The following is an 18135-nucleotide window of genomic DNA, read 5'->3' as shown; positions in this document are numbered from 1 at the left end:
TGCCTTGTTATGGAGTTGAGGCATGATAAGTTGGACATAGACTTTGGACTGGACACTTAAAAGTGCTTTTGAGCTTAGTAGTATATTTGTAGCCAGGATGTACCCTGCTTTTCCTCTCTAAAATGCAGCATTTTCAGAGGGTGGGTCCATTCTTTTTCTTTCTTTGTGAAGCTACTCAAAAGTGTACCCCGATGGGGCCAAAGACTTGTATTCAGAAGTTGTGACTCTGAAGGCGGTTCTAAAGGTGGCTGGAATCAGCCTTTAGCCAAAATCTTACCAAACTCACCAATGTTTGAAAAGAACAGAAAATCTGCCTCTTCTAAATTCCTGTTCATTTTTGCTAAAATGGAAAAAGGTTTCCTTTCATTTCCATCTATGAAACCAAGACATTTTCTGCATTCCTCTAGATGTACACAGGTTTCTACACTGATCCCAAAATCTGTATTGTGTAGACTATAATCTTTCTGACTCACAGCTAAGATTAAGATTTACCTTAAAATGTACCTATTTCGGGCACTGTTGAATCACTAGAAGCCATCAGTGACTCATTTGGGGAACTGACGTGCATTTAACTACGTGACTGGGGGCTGTCTGAAGGTACCCTGGGGAAGATGACAGCTAATTTGAAAGGCAGGGCGGGGGGAGGAAGTGTTGCAAAAGATAAGGCAGTTCGTAGGTTAGGCAGCTCTGGGGCAAGACCTAAGTAAAAGGAGGATGCCATCAGTCTAATAGATTCAGGCATTCGCCTGCTGTGTGCTGGTTCTGAGAGCTTTGAGAAGCCCGCTGCAGGCGTTGTGCATGGTAATTTTTGTGTGCTCAGATTTGGAAGATCATCTGAAGCCGGATTTCACTGTTGTATTTTAAACCAGAGGTTTAAATTCATGTAAACAAATTAACTAAATCCCTTTAATAACTGGTATTCTGAAGTTATGTGTAGATACACTTCATGTAGCTAAGTGAAACGATTTATTTCAAAATTCAAATTAGTCAAACTGGTTCTTGGTTTAGCCAAAAGTAAAATCAAACTGATTCTAATTTTCAGTAACAGTTACTGATGGAAATTAAGACCCTCCTTCCTTCAGATGCCATGGGGTGAGGAAATCCAGCTCTGTTCTGATGACCTGAGGAAAGATACCTAAGAACCACTGGTAATACTCGACTTACTTTCAATTAGCGTGCTTCTGCTGTAATGCCACAGCGTCCAGGTTTCTGAGGGGTCTCTCGGCTGGGGGAGCCGTTGCCACGATGCAGGGGCTCGGCAGCGCCAGGCCGCGCCGCGGGAATGTCGCCCCGTGGCTTCCCGGCGGGCGGGTGACGGGAGCGGGGGGGGCGAGGGCAGCGCGCGGCCAGGCCCGCGGCCGCTCAGCGTCACGTAGGCCGCGCCCCCGCTTTGCTCCGTAGATGCGTTTAGAAATAATTAAATACCGCGGTAGCAGTGCTCTGTGCGGCACGGCCGTGCGCTGCGGGCCGGCCTGAGCCTGTTCAGGCTTCTCACAGGACGCAGTGGGCGCTCGGGGGAGCTGCGACCCTTCCCAGCAGCTACTCTTAGAATGGGCCAGGGCCCCCCTCCTGGCCTGCGCCAGGGAAAGCGCTAACACTGAACAGGCTGCTAAACGGGACGTATAGGAAGGCAAGTGAAAAAGAGAATGAGGTTTGAGAGCATGGAACAAGCGTGGTTTCGGGGGTGGGGGGTGCCGTGAGGAGCCTGGGGCCACAGCGCAGCATGCACACGGGGAGCCGCTGTATGTAAGAGCCAGGGGGAAATGGGAAAAACGCGAGAACACGGTGCCCGGCAGCTGGAAGCGATCGCGGCGAGAGGAACGTAGAGGCACCGGCCCGCTGAACCGGGCGGGAGGCAGCGAGAGCCCGGGCGACGCTGGGCCGGGGGCGCGGCAGGGCGGGGCGGGCTGGCCGGAGCGGGTGGCTCCAGCGCGGGGACAGGGCGGGGCCGGCAGCGCGCTGATTGGCCGCCAGCGGCGCACGCCACGAAGTGCGCTTGGGGCCACCGGTTACCATGGGGACCGGTCCGCCAGCCGCGCCGTGAGGTGCGGCCCGCCGCCGCGAGCGCGGGGAGGTGCAGGTGCGTGCCGGGAGGAGCCCAGCTGAGGCCGCGGGCGCCATCGGGGGCCCGTTGTGCTGTGGCCTGTGCCGCAGAGCTCCGGCCTTGCGCCCCTTCTTCTCCCTGGGCACCCGCCGTCTCTCCGCACCTTTCCCGTTGCCGAGAGCCCTCCGTGTGCTGCCCTGCGGCCCCAGCGGCGCCTTGCGCTGCCGTGTGCCGCGCACCCCCCCCCCCCCCCCCCAGGGCCTGGTCCGCCGCACTCGGCCTGCGGCCCGCCTCCCTCCCTGCCTGCCAGCCAGCCCCTGGGCCCCGCGGGGGAACTCGCCCTGTCCCGGGGGCCTGCCCCGCCGCAGGGATTGCCCTGGCTCCCGCCCTGCACGGCGCTGGGCCCCTGACTGGCCAGCGCCTTCCCTTTCCGGGCCGTGTGGCTGTCCCATCCCGCGGCCTTGAGGTGCTCCGGGGCTCTGTGTCCGTGCTCCCTCACGGCTCCAGTTTGTATTGCTGGATGCTCTCTAGAACACGTGCCCGTTTCTGAGTCCGGGGGCAATTCCTTCTTCCCACCATACATTGCCTTTACTTACACGGTACTTTATGCCTGATGTGGAGCCTGGCATTGGGCTATCCCGCACTATGCAGCAGTACCCACTGGGCCCCAGCTTGATGCCTAGCATCCCAGGTTTCTCTTGTATGTTACTGGTCCTTATCCTATACCGTGCTTCTGAGATAGATATAGATATATATATATAGATATATGTAAAATCTATTCTGATCAGATTGTAAAATGCATGATGTTTATTTGCTGTTTTAAATGCCTAAACTTCTAAGGTAAATAGCAAACCAGCGACTACCAGTAAAGAAAGAGACCATGCATGAGTGATGCTAACTTGTGTCACCAGTTGCCTGTTTTTTTCTTGGAACTGTGTTGACATGATTTCCTGTGCGGGTTTTTTTTTTTTTCCCAACAATTACTTAACGGTGTGGCTGTGGCCTGCGCTGACTGCTTGTGTCATCATGACTTGCACAGCTTTTTCACTGTGTGCTGCTTTTTCCACTCAGGCGGTCTTTGTTCTGTCACTGCTTCCTCAAGGCAAACAGTTGTGGCTAGAGATAGTTTGCTGATACTGGCTGTGTGGCATTTTCTTTCTCATCCCCTTCTGTAGTTTTGAAAGGGAGAGAAGTGATCGCACTTTAGCTCTGCTGGTCTGTTATGCACATGTTATTCTTGGCACAATAAGGACAGCAAGGAAGAAGCGGCTTCTTTATCTTTGAATGAAATTTTAAAGCTTTACACCTCTTTGATAAATACGGGTTGTGTGGAAGTCTGAAGGTTCTCAAGTATTAGTCTGAAATGTTCTTCCATATCACCTTTCTCTCTTTATGTGGTTGAGAGGTGACTAGCTCAAATGTGGCATCCAGCTTCCTGTAGCATTTCAGTAGTAAGAGCTGCAAAATCGCCACTGAATCAGATGTGCCAACTGCATTCAGTTGTGTGTGATTTACAGCCAAGCCATCATTTTCCTTTTCTAAGGAGGCTGATACGAGTCCCATCAGGCTCTTACATGGGGGAACAGCTGTTACAGTCTATCACCTCTTTCTGGATATGCTTGAAGTGGTTGGATTGTAATGGGGATCTTAGCTGTTTAGGTTGTACAGATAAGCTGTGCTTGTTGTACGATGACTCTTGCTAACATGTATGCTGTTTCCTAAGTCATGTTTTAATGTCATCATATATAGGTTTACTGTTCTTTTGACTATAAGACATCCAGGCAATTGGTGCAACATACTTAAAATTACACTGTTATTTCCATTATGGCCCTTATTGAAACTAACTTGCTATTACAAATACTGCTGCTATCGAAGGCAAAATGCTCCCTTATCCCCTATTAATTTGCATTTCTAAGAAATGCAGCTCTCTGTGGTGAAAAGCTATATATCTTGAAATTGCAGGAAGGCTCATTCGTTCATATTATTATATGAAATGAATGATTCCTATGTTATATGTAACCCAGACTCACCTCAGGATACCACTTTCAGTTTGCCAGTGCCATTAAAGTGAGATGTATGGAGTTAGGGAGGAGGGATGTTTTTACAGGAAACTATGTGATGCCTTTTAATTTTAAGATAATTGTAGAGAGAGATTGTAAAAGAAGTAACATTTTTCTTAACCAGCCCTTTCCAAGAAAAGTTGTGACTTCAGTTTGGTGATTGCAAGGAAGTAACAAGCTGGAGCTGTGGTCTTGTTTTTGATTCCTTATGCAAAGGTCTTATTTAATAATGTATTGCTAGTTTTAGCAAATGAAGCATAAGTTGGGCTTCTAAAAGGCACTTACAGAAGTATTTTGATACCTTGATGGATATAGACTGAATATAGCTTCTTTGAGTGCCTTGAGTCCGGAAAGCATCTCACAAGCATTTTTTTATCTTCAATGTATTTATAATTGGGGTGGATGGGGGAAGTCAGATTTAGTTAATCTTTTTAACCATCTTTTTAGCCATCGGATGCATTTGGAGCAATGGTAACCAAAAGGGAGATATAGAAAGAACAAATCTTTCTTAAACCCTGCATGTTATAGGCAGGGAAGCAGTACTGTTCATGAATATCCACAACAGTGACTTCGACAAAAAAATACCTGTTTGTGCTTACCCACATGAAGAAGAAGGTACTACTTACACTATTTTCTGTATGATAGCACAATTTGAAGATTGCCAACAAGAAGCAGAATATGAAGAGAAAACATTTTATTTTCATTGCCTTAGGGATAAATGTGAAGTCTGGGCCAGCAGACCTGAAAGACCACAAGATCACTGTGTCCTCTAGCAGTGTTTGTTACTCAATGTACCTGGGAAGAACAAGCTTGATTATTTTTTTTTATACTTGTCATGTTCAACGATCAGAGACTCATTTTTTGATCCTAGAGAATTAGAGTTGTCTAGCTTGTTTGTGAAGAAAAATGTTGTTTAAATTGTGGCATCCTTTAGCATAGAGTACTGCATCATGTTTGCTGATCTGGAAATCGCTCTTTCATTTAAAGAGATTAAAGAGCCACTGTTTGAAAGGCATGCTTATCTGATTTGTTCTCTGCATCCCTGTGGTTATCCAGATGGTATTATCTGTAACCACTGGCACGGAATAATACTGTATGGTGAGAGAAGCTGTATTGACTCCAGAGATTTTCCCAGAGATTTGGGATTTTCCCAAATCTCTGGAGAGGTCTAATAAAAAATTACCATCTTTTTTTTCTTTCTTCTTCTTCTTTTTTTTTAATAGAACCATGGTGGTTAGAAATAATGGGGGTTTTCTTCTGCAGAGTTTATAATTAGAAATGAGGCAAATATAGAGAATAAACAATAGGAAGAGGTGGAAGTGAAGCAGGTAAAGGGTTTTATCAGTAAAAGCACAACCTCTATGTTGTTTGTTTTCTTTTCAGTTTTAAAGGTAGACTTAATATGTTACTGAAATACAGCAATTTTCTCATACCTGTTGGACTTTCTGAGGAGTAACTTCAAGGTGGATTTAACTGTGGACAGAACAGTAGCTTTGTAGTCCCGTGAGTAAGCGTGGGAGAGGAAGACAAATGGGGCACAGTAGTTGATATTGTTGATATAAGAGAAGGCTGGTCTGTGATCTGCCTTGTCGTAAATGTCTTCAAGAAGAGGGAAATACTTGTGCAGTTTACAGTCACTGAATCATTTTATGACTTTATTTTCAATCTGTATAAAGAAAGCAGAAAATTATGTTTTCCCACCCCAAAATTTAGTGGTATTTCATAATTAGTTTGAAAAGTCTTATCCTTGGACAATGCAGGACTATAAATAAAAGTAAATTCTTCTTCTAGAAGTGACCAATGCCTGATGGTCCAGGAAACTTTACAATTTAAACTTAAAATTCCCTGGTAATTAATTATCAGCTATGCAGTAGATTGGGACTGACAAGATACTTGATTTGTATTAGTTATCACTCTTAACTGTCTTCTGCCAGCCCCTGTTTCAGATTTATAGTAGTGTTACAAATGCAGAAAGAACTGAACTATTTCCTTCAGTGGAAAGAAACAGAAAGGCAAAGAGCTACATGCCTGCCAGTTCCCATGTCAAAAGAAAATGCTGCAGGATGTCAAAAAGCAACTCCAAGGCATGCATGTCAAATTTAATAAATTAAAAGAAGAAAATGTCTATAACCTAGGAATTATAGGAGAGAGATAAAGAGTTAGAACGCTATGATGTCACGCTAATCTGAAAACACCCAGAAATGCTGAACAGGCAGAGATCAGTGACCTTAGAATGCAATGGGATAAAGTAGAGCAAATGCTTGTCAAGGAAAGAAGAAAAAGATCCAAACTTCATTATCACTATTGACAGCACAGTGAAGAATATAATTAGAGCTGGAATGGTTTTTCAGGTGAGATGTGACTTCCTTAGAGTAGTATGCTGGAAGAGAGAAATTTAGATGCTTTAAGATATATTTGGATTGGGATAAAGCAGTAGCATCATTCATACAGAGCAATTTGAGCATGGTGATACAATCATTTATTCTGAAAGGGGAATACCCAGAACATGAATAGAGTGAGGGCTAACAGAAGTGACTTGGACTGTCTTTACATCCTCTATATCTTGGTTTCCACAGTGACTTGTCTGATTTCCGGCAACATGATGGAGAAAGGGTAGCATTAAGTGAAAGTGATGCTCTTAAACATGTGGTGTGTTCCTACATAATTTACAATGGTGCATGTTTGGGAGATGATATCAGTGGGCAGAGATGGTATGATTATAAGGGAAACATAGCGTGGGGAGCAGATTTGTCAGAAGGAAATGATTTTGCCTTGTATGCTGAAATGCCTGTGGGAAATGAGGTGAGTCTGAAAGTATTGTGATGTGTCTCCCGTGTGTTATGTCAAGATGCACTTGCCTTCTGTGTATGTGAGGGGACAAATGATAACGGTATCAATGTCAGTAATATCTACGGTTACTAGACATTAGTTGCTGTATTGCGCTGTGAATTCAACACAAACAGTTCAGCCTTTCAATTATTTTAAGCCATTGCAAACATCTTATGATAGGAGTTGGGTTTGCACACCCTTAAATACATTTTTTCCCACCTTCTCTGATAGGCCTCAGTGAAGGAAAGAAGTCTGTTGGGTCCCATCCAATCACAGGACCCAGATTTATGACTAATACAACTTATTAAAAGATGAAGAAAGCTAAAGAAGTACGCTTGTTTAGTTTGGCCATTCTCACTAATTTTTGTTATTCTATATAGACTTCTAAACCTTGTGAAGGAGGGGGAATAAATGCTGTGCAGGCAGATACCAAGAAGTAAGCATTTAATAGAACTACTGTCTTCAGATATAACAGTGTCTTTGGGATTTTATGTTTAAAATCGTAACTGCTGTAACGCATTCTGGGTCACATGACATTTATAATGTCGAAATGGGTGGATAAATTCTAGATAACTTTTTTTTATTAGAAATGATCTGTACATGGATCTGGGATTCCTTAAAGGTCACTGATTGATGTTACCGTGGTTCTGGACCACCTGCAAATTCATTTATAGTCAGTTCAGGAATCATATGGAGCATATCCTTTGGGAATGGAAGGAGGAATTTTACCCCCAGTCTTTTACATCCAGAACTGCCTCTTTGCCAGACTGAGCTGCATACTGATCATGGAGCAGTACAGCTCCTATATGCCTTGCCCTGGAGAGTTGTGGGATGAACAAGGGAGGTGTACAAGTGCCTGTCTAGGCTACACTGAAGTGACACTTTCGTTAGACTTTACTTATATGCGTAACTGTTGGCTATAGAATTCACATTAATTCAGGTGAAGTGTACATTTCAAAGCAAAATGTAGCAGAATATGAAAGTGAATATGCATTTAGCTGTTTGTGACTCCAGTTCTAGTTTGCAGTTCTGTCTATGTAGTAATTATGTGATCAGCCTTATCTAACCAAATGTAGCAGTCATTCAGCTACATAAAATAACTGCAGTATAGAGCTGAAAGCAACCAGGAGGCTGCAGAACAGCACAGTGCCAATTCAGACGTGTTTGGCTGTGTAAGAGGCTGCACCAAGGCTGTTGAGTCTTGCAGGGGTGAATCCAGAGCTTGAAAAGGTTCAGTGTACCATTAGAGAACTTAACTGGTCCCGGTAGCTGTATCAGCTCTTTGAATTTGTTTGAAATGCTGGCCTTACTAGTATTCTTCCACTATATCTCAGAGAAACTTTTTTTTTGTTAATAGCAAGTAAAAATACTGGGGGGGAGGAAAGGAGAAGATACAGAACTGCTTCTGTTTTTAAATGTATCTAAAAGCTCAGATTTCCACTAGGCAGCCCTTGTTTTGCAATTTCTTCTTATGCAGCAGAAATTTTTGAGTGGAGGAGGAACTCTGATAGACTTAGTGGAAATTTTGCACTACTTCTCATCAGATCCTTGCTATTTCCTGTGCAACTAACTTTTGAAGTGTAGTTTTGAGAAATGGCATATACTGTTATAATTGGTTTCAACTGACTTATGAGAAAAAATTCTGTGGTGACTTTCTTTAGGAAACTATAGCATCTTGTATTTATATTTATGTGTTATTTTTTAAAAAACTTTACATACAGATGCCTCATTAGGTCACCGGATATGGTCTTTAATGCAAATTTATTTTTGTTTATAGCTCTAGGAATAGTCACATAGGTCATCAGTATGCAGAGTATGTGAACCTGAAGCATTACATGGAGAGAAAAATCCAAGAACTGGAAGGAGAGCTTGCTTGTCAGAAACAGGTATAAGAATATAGAGAAACCATGTTGCATTGTTGTGGTATTGTATTGTAGCAATTCAGTTTTCAACCTTTTAAATTTCATTTTTTTTTAAATTACGATGTTCTGGTTTGACGTTGCTGTAGTTGTATAAGCCTTTATTTTTGCCTTTTCTTTTGCTTAAATTGATGAGATTTGCAGTGACAGCTTAGAAAATTGCATACTACTATTGTAGTAGCTGTTGCTTTGCTTGTCTGGCAGCTGCCCCTTGTAAGGAACTGTTAAGAATGTGTTTAGTAACCTGAGATTGTGTAGGATTATTTTGTGTAGGCAGCACAAGGCTGTATTTGTTAGCCTTGAAACTGCAGGAAAGCTCAGTATCTAGAAAGCAGAGGCAGCCTTAGGCAAGACGGGTAAGTGTACATTGTTTGTTGTACTCTTAATTACAAGGCTTCCCCCCCTCCCCCCATCTGCCACTTACATTGCTATCCTTTAATCATAACATAATCTTACTAACTGTGATCCCTTAGGAGGGTGGGGGGCATTATACCACCTCTCTCTATATGCCAAACTTTAAAGAACAACAAAACCTTCCTTCTTCATTTCTATATGAAAATGTATTTGGTATTAAAATTACTTTTAACTGTTTACATATGAATGTATTTAATCATTAGAATTAGAATGGTTAATTTTTGGTCTGCCAACTAAACCAATATATAATATAAATGGAAATGGTAAAAGAAACTATTGGGCAATGACATCTTGCACCCAACACCTGCCAATTCAAATCATGCTGCCCTCAGTATAGTATTCCTGCTAAAAATAACCCATCTTCCTCCAGGAGTCTCTTGTACATGGGCTTCCTAAAGACAGTTTGGGAACCTACCCAATGGAGTATGATTACTTCTCACTTGAACAACACTTGATTACTTGCTTGATTTAGAAGTTATCTCTGTGTGCTGTATGGTTAAACTGTAATGATAAAGCTGATTAACTGCTGTTATGCAAGCACAAGGGTACATCAGCTAATACATGCTATTTGTCTTAACTTAGTTGTTTTTTTCCTCCGGTGTAGTATCACCAATTGTTTATGACTTACAACTAAAGCAGCTCATCTTACGTGCTTGCCATGGGGTCGCTTTGCGGTGATTCCCCTTAACCTGACATGTGATATTGCATCAACTAGCCAAAACCCCTTGTGACCTCAGCTTTTTGTTTTCAAGTTGCAATTGTGATTTATCAATTGAATTCCTAGAAGCAGTATCTCATAAACACTGTTTTTAATAGTTTATCAGTCTAGGCACCTGAACGGGCACTCACTGCAACAGTTTAATTTCTGGAAAATCCATGGCTCCCTTACATCCAGTTTTTCATACACATATGAAACATAGGTGTTGTGAAGAATGAGTTTCATACTTCAGTGTTTTCTTCACTGGTGTCTTTAATTCCTGTGCATTGGACTCCAAATAACTAGCAGTGTTACTTTGGAAGAATTTCACGCCAGGATGACCATTCTGTAGTACTGCTCTTACTTGGGATAGAAATGTGAAGTCCTCTAACAACAGATTTTTGTTTTTCCAAATATGACAAACAATATAACTATTTTGATTATCTTCCTTTAAATTAATATTCAACAGCTATACAGGGGCAGGGGTTGGAACATGTCTTTCCCATAGCTTCCTATCTCCCAGTAGCCCTCTTGTCACTTTATCTCCAGATACAGACATGGTAGTATTTTTCAGACAACTTTTCAGTAAGGCTATAGTTTCTTAGCTTTTTAGTAGTTCTGCAGGTGTTCAGTACCCATTTTAAAAGCCTCTTGACTACAGGCAAAACTTTCCCTTGTAATAGTAGTGAATTGTTTTTCTTAACTTAAACAAAAAGCTTAGACTAGTGATTGAAAGTCTTTATGATGTACCTTTAAAATCTTTTTTTTCATGTGGTTTGCAAGTGTCTACTTTCTTTGATGATGGATGTTCTAACTGTTTTAGTAGGTTATACATAATAATCAATATCCCTTTATCCACACAGTTATAATATAAATTTAACTTCTGTTAATATTTGTTATTCTATATTTAAAAATCTAATTTGTGGCAAAACCAGCTGAAATAATTAGTTTTCTTTTTGTATAGCTCAAGACTGTTCATTCCCATTTGCTAAGTGTCCAGTTTAAAAAAAAAAGGGGGAAAAAAAAACCAACCCAAAACAACCCATGCACCACCACCACCAATAAAAACCAAACCAAAACCCCCATGACTTTTAGCACTGGGGAGATATAGCACTTTTCTGCTCCTTTGAACATTAAAATAAATTTCAAATATTTCTGTAATGGATAGTCTTTAATGTATCGCAGATGCTCAGATATCTGTAAAGGAATTGTACTTCAATGTCTGTAAGGTGGTGGGTGTGTGGGTGTTTGTAATTTAAGCTTCTTTTTTTCTTTTCTTTTTTCCTTTTCCCCTAATGTTATGGAATCTGATCTTATTTTGCAAAGGATGCCATTTGGCTGATGTGTTTCTTTAAATTTCCCTTTGCTGTACAAGTTGTGTTAGGGGGACCTACCACAGGCCAGATGATAGGTTTCATTCAGCACCTTTTCATCCTCATTAGAGCAGAGAAAGGTTATGCAAGGATTAAACTCCTTGTATCGCGTTTAAAAAAGCCTGTGACAATACAGTGTTTCCATCAGTGCCATTGTACTAGTGTTACCTATATCCCCTTGTAGGAACTGCTAGCTGAATTTGATGCAGAAATTAAAAAGAGAGAATGTAAGTTTCAAAAGCAGACAATTTAAATGAGTGACTTAGTTCTGTCCCATGAAGTTAAGGTAACTAATTTTTAAACTGTTACCCGTTACTCATAGAATGAATGTGGTTATTATAATACCAAGTCACTCCTGTGTGAAACGCATGAAAAGATGACTCTGTTGTTACTGCTGTTTTTCCTCCACTTATGTATTGAGCTAATTGTTTCCAGGATAGCAGGAAGCAGGGGTATTTGTGATATGCATCTTAATTCATAGTGACTGGCTTTTTTCCTATACAACCAAAAAAATAAATATATAGGTCTTTGAAAGGCTTGTCTCATACTTGTAAGGCTAGTAATGAGTAATTCACTCTTCCAAAAGCTGTATTCTCTGCTTGTACTGTCTTTGTTAAACATCGTCTGACGTTACTTGGATGGTTCTCTGGTGCCTGTGTTCGCTTGCTTCAGCAGTGGTTTAACTGATAATTCAACAAACTGAGGTGTATAGGTAGAGGGGGAAAACCTCTCACATGAAACGAACTGATAGCACTGGGAGAAGCAGACTGGCTTTCAGAAAGGGGGCTGGTATGCCTAAAAGATTGGCAAGTTTTGTGGACCGATGGGCCGAGGCCAGTTGTGTGAGGTTCAACACTGCTCAGTGCCGGGTCCTGCCCGTGGGTCACACCAGCACTACGGGCTGGGGGCACAGCGGCCGGGACGCTGCCTGGCCGGAAAGAACCTAGGGGTGCTGGCTGACTGCGGCTGAGTATGAGCCAGCGGTGTCCCCAGGTGGCCAACAGCATCCTGGCTTCTATCCTAAACTGTGTGGCCAGCAGGACCAGGGCAGTGACCGTCTCCCTGTGCTCGGCACTGGTGAGACCACACCTCGAATCCCGGGTGCAGTTTTGGGCCCCTCACTACGAGAGGGACGCTGAGGTGCTGGAGCGAGTCCAGAGACGGGCAGTAAGGCCGGGGAAGGGGCTGGAGCACAAGTCTGGTGGGGAGTGGCCGGGGGAGCTGAGGTTGTTCAGCCTGGAGAGGAGGAGACTCAGGGGGTGGGGGTGTAGGTGGGGGTTGGTCGTCTCCCAGATAACAAGTGATAGGACAAGAAGAAATGGCCTCAAGTTGTGCCACGGGAAGTTTAGATTGGATATTGGGAAAAAAATTTCTTCACTGAAAAGGTGGTCAGGCATTGGAACAGGCTGCCCAGGGAGGTAGTGGAGTGACCATCCCTGGAGGTATTTAAAAAACATGTAGATGCAGTGCTTAGAGACATGATCTAGTGGTGGGCTTGGCAGTGCTAGGTTAATGGTTGGACTTGATAATGTTAAAGGTCTTTTCCAGCCTAAATAATTCTATGATTTTTGTCTAATAAAATAAATTACTTCTGCCTACTTCACCTTGCCAAAGGCTTACTAGGGTAGCAAAAGGTTGACTGGCCATCAGTGTTATCCATGGGTTCTTGCATCTTGAAAGTTGACACAACTGGAATTTAGTTTCTGGTTTTGTTATCTTGCCTTCTTGATCCTTCTTTAAAGGATGCTGCTGTAGCAATGGATGTAAAAACACTGTCATCTTGCAGTCTTCACTATAAAGATATCATGAACAACTGCTGATGGCTCAGTATGAACAAAGGAACCACAACTGCATTATACTTACTAAATGTAAATTTGCACATATTGCTTACTCTGTGAGATGCAGTGTAACTCTGATAGTACTTCATAAGAAACCTTTAATCTTTCAAATTTTCAGACCTGAGTGCTTGATTAGATATCTCTGTTTCAGTTTCCAATGCTGCTTGCAGCTGTATCTGCATGTAATAGCTCTCAGTAGGCCTTATGTGCTAGAAACTATTATCTTTTTCTTTCTTTCTGAAACCTACTATCTATATTGAGTTGTGTATTTTGTGTGTGTGTGTGTGTATATATATATTATTTGCACCTGAATTGGTGGTGGAGGTGTTAAGCAAGGGAAGGAGAGGTCATACACAGTCATTTCCCCTGTGTATTAGTGAGGCCAGCTGCTGGGGAAACCAAGAAGTGACTGAATAAAAAACTATAAAAGGAACTTTAGGCAGAGATAGGAAGGGGTAGTGTGCAGGTTTAATGTTAATGTAGGTGATAGGTGAGGACAGGAATACAAAATGAATGTTTAGCAGTAATATGGGAGTAGAAATATAAATAACAGCAGAGGTTATAGCTTATGGGGAAGGCGTTTTAAAGTGCTTTGTTGATGTAATGCTTATACCATGCAAAATGTTAATTACAAATTAAAAAAAAAAAAAAACACAAACAAAAGAACCACCCCAAAAAAATCTACACAACTTTATTATTTTGTTTGATTCTGGAGCTGATGCTGTCACTTCAACTGTATAAGGGCTCCGGATCTTTTAAAAAATTAGGTTATATCAGGCTGTCATTAGAATTCTTAATTCTTATTTTCCTCCTTTCTAAGGTGAAGCTGCTGACCAGAGAACAGGAGGCTCTCAAAGAGACTGGAGTGCAAACACCAGAATCACAGCAAACAGCAGAATGTTTTTATTCAAGACTGGAGGAAGAAAATAAGTTCAATGATTTTGTTGCTGTGAAAGATACTTGGTATTGTACAGTTTTGATTATGATCAAAATAAACTGCTTTTCACAGACTCTACCACTCCATAACACTTTCAGTTTACTTTTCCACACATACTCTTATTTTAGCAACAGCTTGGGATAGTGTACGTGAATTAATTGATCTAGTAATATATATTGTTATGACAGAAAGAGGTAGCAGTTTGTATGAAATATTTCCAAAGTTGAATGGATCCAGGATAATTCTGCTACATTTTTTCTGGATGTAACCTGTCTCACTTTAAAAATAGAATTTTATCTTAGAATTTTTAATGGTTCAGTGGTACGTTCTGCCTTTACTGCAAAAAGGAGTAAATATAATGAAAAATTTAGGTCATCCCACTTCTAGAGTGTGCAGCTGGTTTTGGGATGTCATATTCCACATACTTGGCTTGCATCCTGTAAGTCCAGTTGCGTTCAGTCACAACTTCATACTTTCTCAAGCTGCTACAAACAGGTTGTGAATATAGTGACTGAAAATAACTCATTCAAATGAGAGTATTATTGGGGGTTTTATCTTTTATGTTTTTACTCATCGCTGATTCAACCTTAAGAAACAAGACTTACTCATAGTTCAATTTCTGTTTCTTCTGTTTTATTTTAATCCTTTATATCCAAAAATTTGGTTATATTTTGAAAATTTACATGTGGGTCAATTTCATAGAATAAGAGCATTATACAGCTATTACTTGCATGTCTCCTTTTTTATTTACTCTTAGCTTTGAGTTTTCTATAGGTGCTATTCAGTGGCTTTTTTTCTAGTAAGTTGCTTCTGTCTGATTTTAAACCTGGCCTCTGTTTTTGTGTGAGTGCATGCTCAGGAAATTAATCTGTGCATGGAAACTGAACATTCAAGGAAGCATTTTTGTTCCATGGATTTGTACAGTCTCATACCTGGGCCATAGCTGTCTTTCAGTTGTTCAATTACTGTGAAGAGTATTTTCAGTATGGCAAAAAGTGTGTTGAATGGAGTAGCTCACCTATTAAAATATGAATAATCCTAAAAAATCTTCAACCTAAATTTTTAGGATCACCCTTATCCCATAATTAGGTGAAATACTGTTCTTTGTGCTAATCACAAACTTAAAGTTCTGTGATAAATTGGAGTTAAACTCTCTGCAGTGGTATAAGAAAGATTCAGCTCTGGTTCTAAGTCCAACTAAATAGTGGCATTCTTAGTTTGAAAAACAACTGCAAAAGACCTCCTCACAACCTGTTCCACTGACAAGCGGATATTGATTTCTGTTTCCACTGTTTCTGACAACGATTCTTTGAATTTGCTCAAACCAAGCTAATAAAGTAAATCAACAGTACTAAAAAATAATGTGCTTGTGTGGCTTGAAACCTCACTTGATTTTGTCTCTCTGCATATTCTAGGCATGAAGAACTAGCTCGTGCTGCCAAGGAAAAAGATGTGATGCCAGCTTCAGTGAAAGAAGCCCAAGTCAGACAATTTAAAAAGTTGAAGCAGCAGATTAGAGAACTGCAGATGAGACATAAAAGTCTGGAAGTTGAGCTGTGCAGAAGAGAATGGAGTCGCAATGCTTGTTTAAGAGAGAAAGATGCTCTTATTAGAAAGTGAGTAACTTGAGTTATCTTGTTTCATAAGCTGCGATGAAAGAAATTCAGAAAATTATACTTACTGGTTTTGTGCCCAACTTATGTGAAAAGTTCACAGTAATTCATGGTTAAACATACCACACCTGGAGTACTGTGTCCAGTTCTGTCCTTGCAATTGAAAAAAGACACGGACCAACTGGAGAGGGCCACAAAGATAATCAGAGGGCTGGAGAAACCTGCCCTATGAAGAAAGCCGGAAGGAGTTTGCTCTTTTCTCCCTGGACAAGGTTCAGGGGGACCTCCTTACAGTTTTCTACTACATAAAGATGGCTACAAAGAGGATAGAGGCACTTGTTTCACAAGGAGCGATGTGGAGATGACAAGGGTCCATGGTTACATGTTGCACTGGGAGAGGCTTCATCTCAATGTAAAAAAGAATTTATTTTTTGTTACAGTGAGAACATCTGCCCCAGGGACATGACAGAGTCCTCATCTCTAGAGGTTTTCAAGACACAATTGGACAGAGTACTAGATAATCTCATCTAGGCTCCCTTTCCCCTGAAAGTTTGGACCAGATGATCTTTCCAACTTGGGTTGTTCTGTGTTCTATATATATTAGTAGTAGTGCAAGAAAATTTGTAGAAAAATGTCAATATATGCATTATAAACATTAGTTGTATGATTGACATTATCAAGAAACATCTCCTCAAGGTTTAACAAGAAAATGAGGTCACATGGAAGAGAAAGTATCTGAGAACCTAGAGGAGCAGCAACACACCATAAGAAAAGAGCTTATTCATGACCAGCCTGGAAGGAGGCAGCTGCCAGTCCAAGGCGGGCACTGGAAACTAAAGAATTGCTTAGGTGGCCTGCATTTTGTATGGGTGGAAATGCGAGGTTTGCAATATGCATTTGGATCATGAAAAAGTCCCTCTGAGCTCCTAATTTAAAAGGAAAAAAAAAGTTATTGAACAGTTTTATATCCAAGATTGCATCATGTGCTTTGTTAATTGTCTTAAACAAGTATGTATTAACATGGGAATGGGGTTGTTCTTGTATGTAGACTTCAAGAAGAAATTATAGCACTAAAACCAGGCCAAGATTCTCATCTGATCAAGATTTCTACGGAGTCTGCCTCTAAAGAATTCCAAATTCAATCAACGCATAGACAGGAAGAGAAGTTGAGGGCACAGCTGGCCAAATTTCAGAAAGATGCAGAATGGTAAAGAAGGCTAAGACTTTTGTCTAAAGTAATTTACAAGCAATCATAAGACTATCCTGAAGTCCTGACAGCTTTGTGTTTTAAAAGCTCAGCCATGTAACCATTTAACCTGTCCTGAAAGCCCTTACATTCTGAATATGAGGTTTGTCTCATTCTGTGCACCTCCTGTCTCATCTCTTTTTCCACAGTGTGTTTTTGATGTATGTATATGCAGCAGCCTTTGATCTTAGGAATTTTACCCTGACAATCCAACAACTTTAGTTCCTAGCTCTTTGTATCTCATTTCCTTTATCAGCAAATTGGAAACATGCTGTGGATGGTATTGCTGAGAGTGGAATTGGTGTTGAAGAGCAGCTCATGCTGCTTGAACTGAGGGGATCTCCAAAGCTGATTCTAAATACCCATACAGATGAACCCTAGGAGACTGCTGAGCTCTAAGCAATTAAAATGCTTTTGTCCAATAAAATACTTAAGAGTGTGATAGGATAGAATAGGTATTTGGAGAACAGAACAAGGAAAGAAGATGAGGACAGCAAATGAGGCTGAGGTTAAAAAACAAAACAAAACAAAAACCTCAAAGCAAAATGAACACCACCACCACAAAACCAAACCAACAAACAAACAAAAAAAACCCAACCCAAACCATCCTCTTTATTTATCCTGCTGAAATCTCAACAGCTTTGCTCTGTGTATTATAGATATCAACAACAACTGTCTCTGGCAGCTGAGCAAGAATGGATTCTGGAACACAGTAAAATGCAAACAGAACCGGACTGGCAGCAGCTTTGTGAGAATGTTGGAAGTAATCTGTATCAGAAATCAGAGGAGCTAACCCAAAGCCTGTCTTCAGCAAGAGAGCAGGTAAGAATTTGAAGTTAACACTGCTTAGGAACTATCTGTTGCATAAAGACCTATGGAGTTTTTCCATCATGGTGTTTCTCAGGGGAGGCATGACTTCAGTCATCTTCAAAAATCTGTAAAACAGTAACTCTGTATTGTGCATAGCAGTTTTCTGTATTGTGCACAGCAGTTCATCAAATATATTTGATCAGAGATCAGATTAATTTTCATGGACAGTCTCTAACAGCAGCATTTTCTCCCTTGTAATGAAGTCAAGTCAGCTTGAGGGGTGCCACTGCTTTTCTCTTGGCATTGTAGCAGAAGAAAGCTCTCTCTGAGTAGGCCCAAAAAAGAGTTTCAGATC

At 41.2% G+C, this 18135-nt stretch overlaps 1 protein-coding gene across 1 annotated transcript in view; it reads left to right on the top strand.

Annotated features, from left to right (window-relative positions):
* Positions 1-693: 693 nt before the first annotated feature.
* Positions 694-18135, top strand: part of FASN (fatty acid synthase) — a 91994-nt gene continuing 74552 nt past the window's right edge. The window contains exons 1-5 of the mRNA XM_080373820.1: positions 694-1148; positions 8711-8819; positions 13995-14137; positions 15527-15727; positions 17630-17792. Coding sequence (XP_080229946.1) covers positions 8769-8819; positions 13995-14137; positions 15527-15727; positions 17630-17792 — 558 coding nt within the window. The 5' untranslated portion in view covers positions 694-1148; positions 8711-8768. The remainder of the gene's footprint in view (positions 1149-8710; positions 8820-13994; positions 14138-15526; positions 15728-17629; positions 17793-18135) is intronic.

The sequence above is a fragment of the Falco punctatus genome, assembly GCF_963210335.1.
Source record: "Falco punctatus genome assembly, chromosome: 1".
Lineage (NCBI taxonomy): Eukaryota > Metazoa > Chordata > Aves > Falconiformes > Falconidae > Falco > Falco punctatus.
The sequence above is the reverse complement of the archived record's forward strand: the minus strand, read 5'-3'. Positions and strand labels throughout refer to the sequence as shown.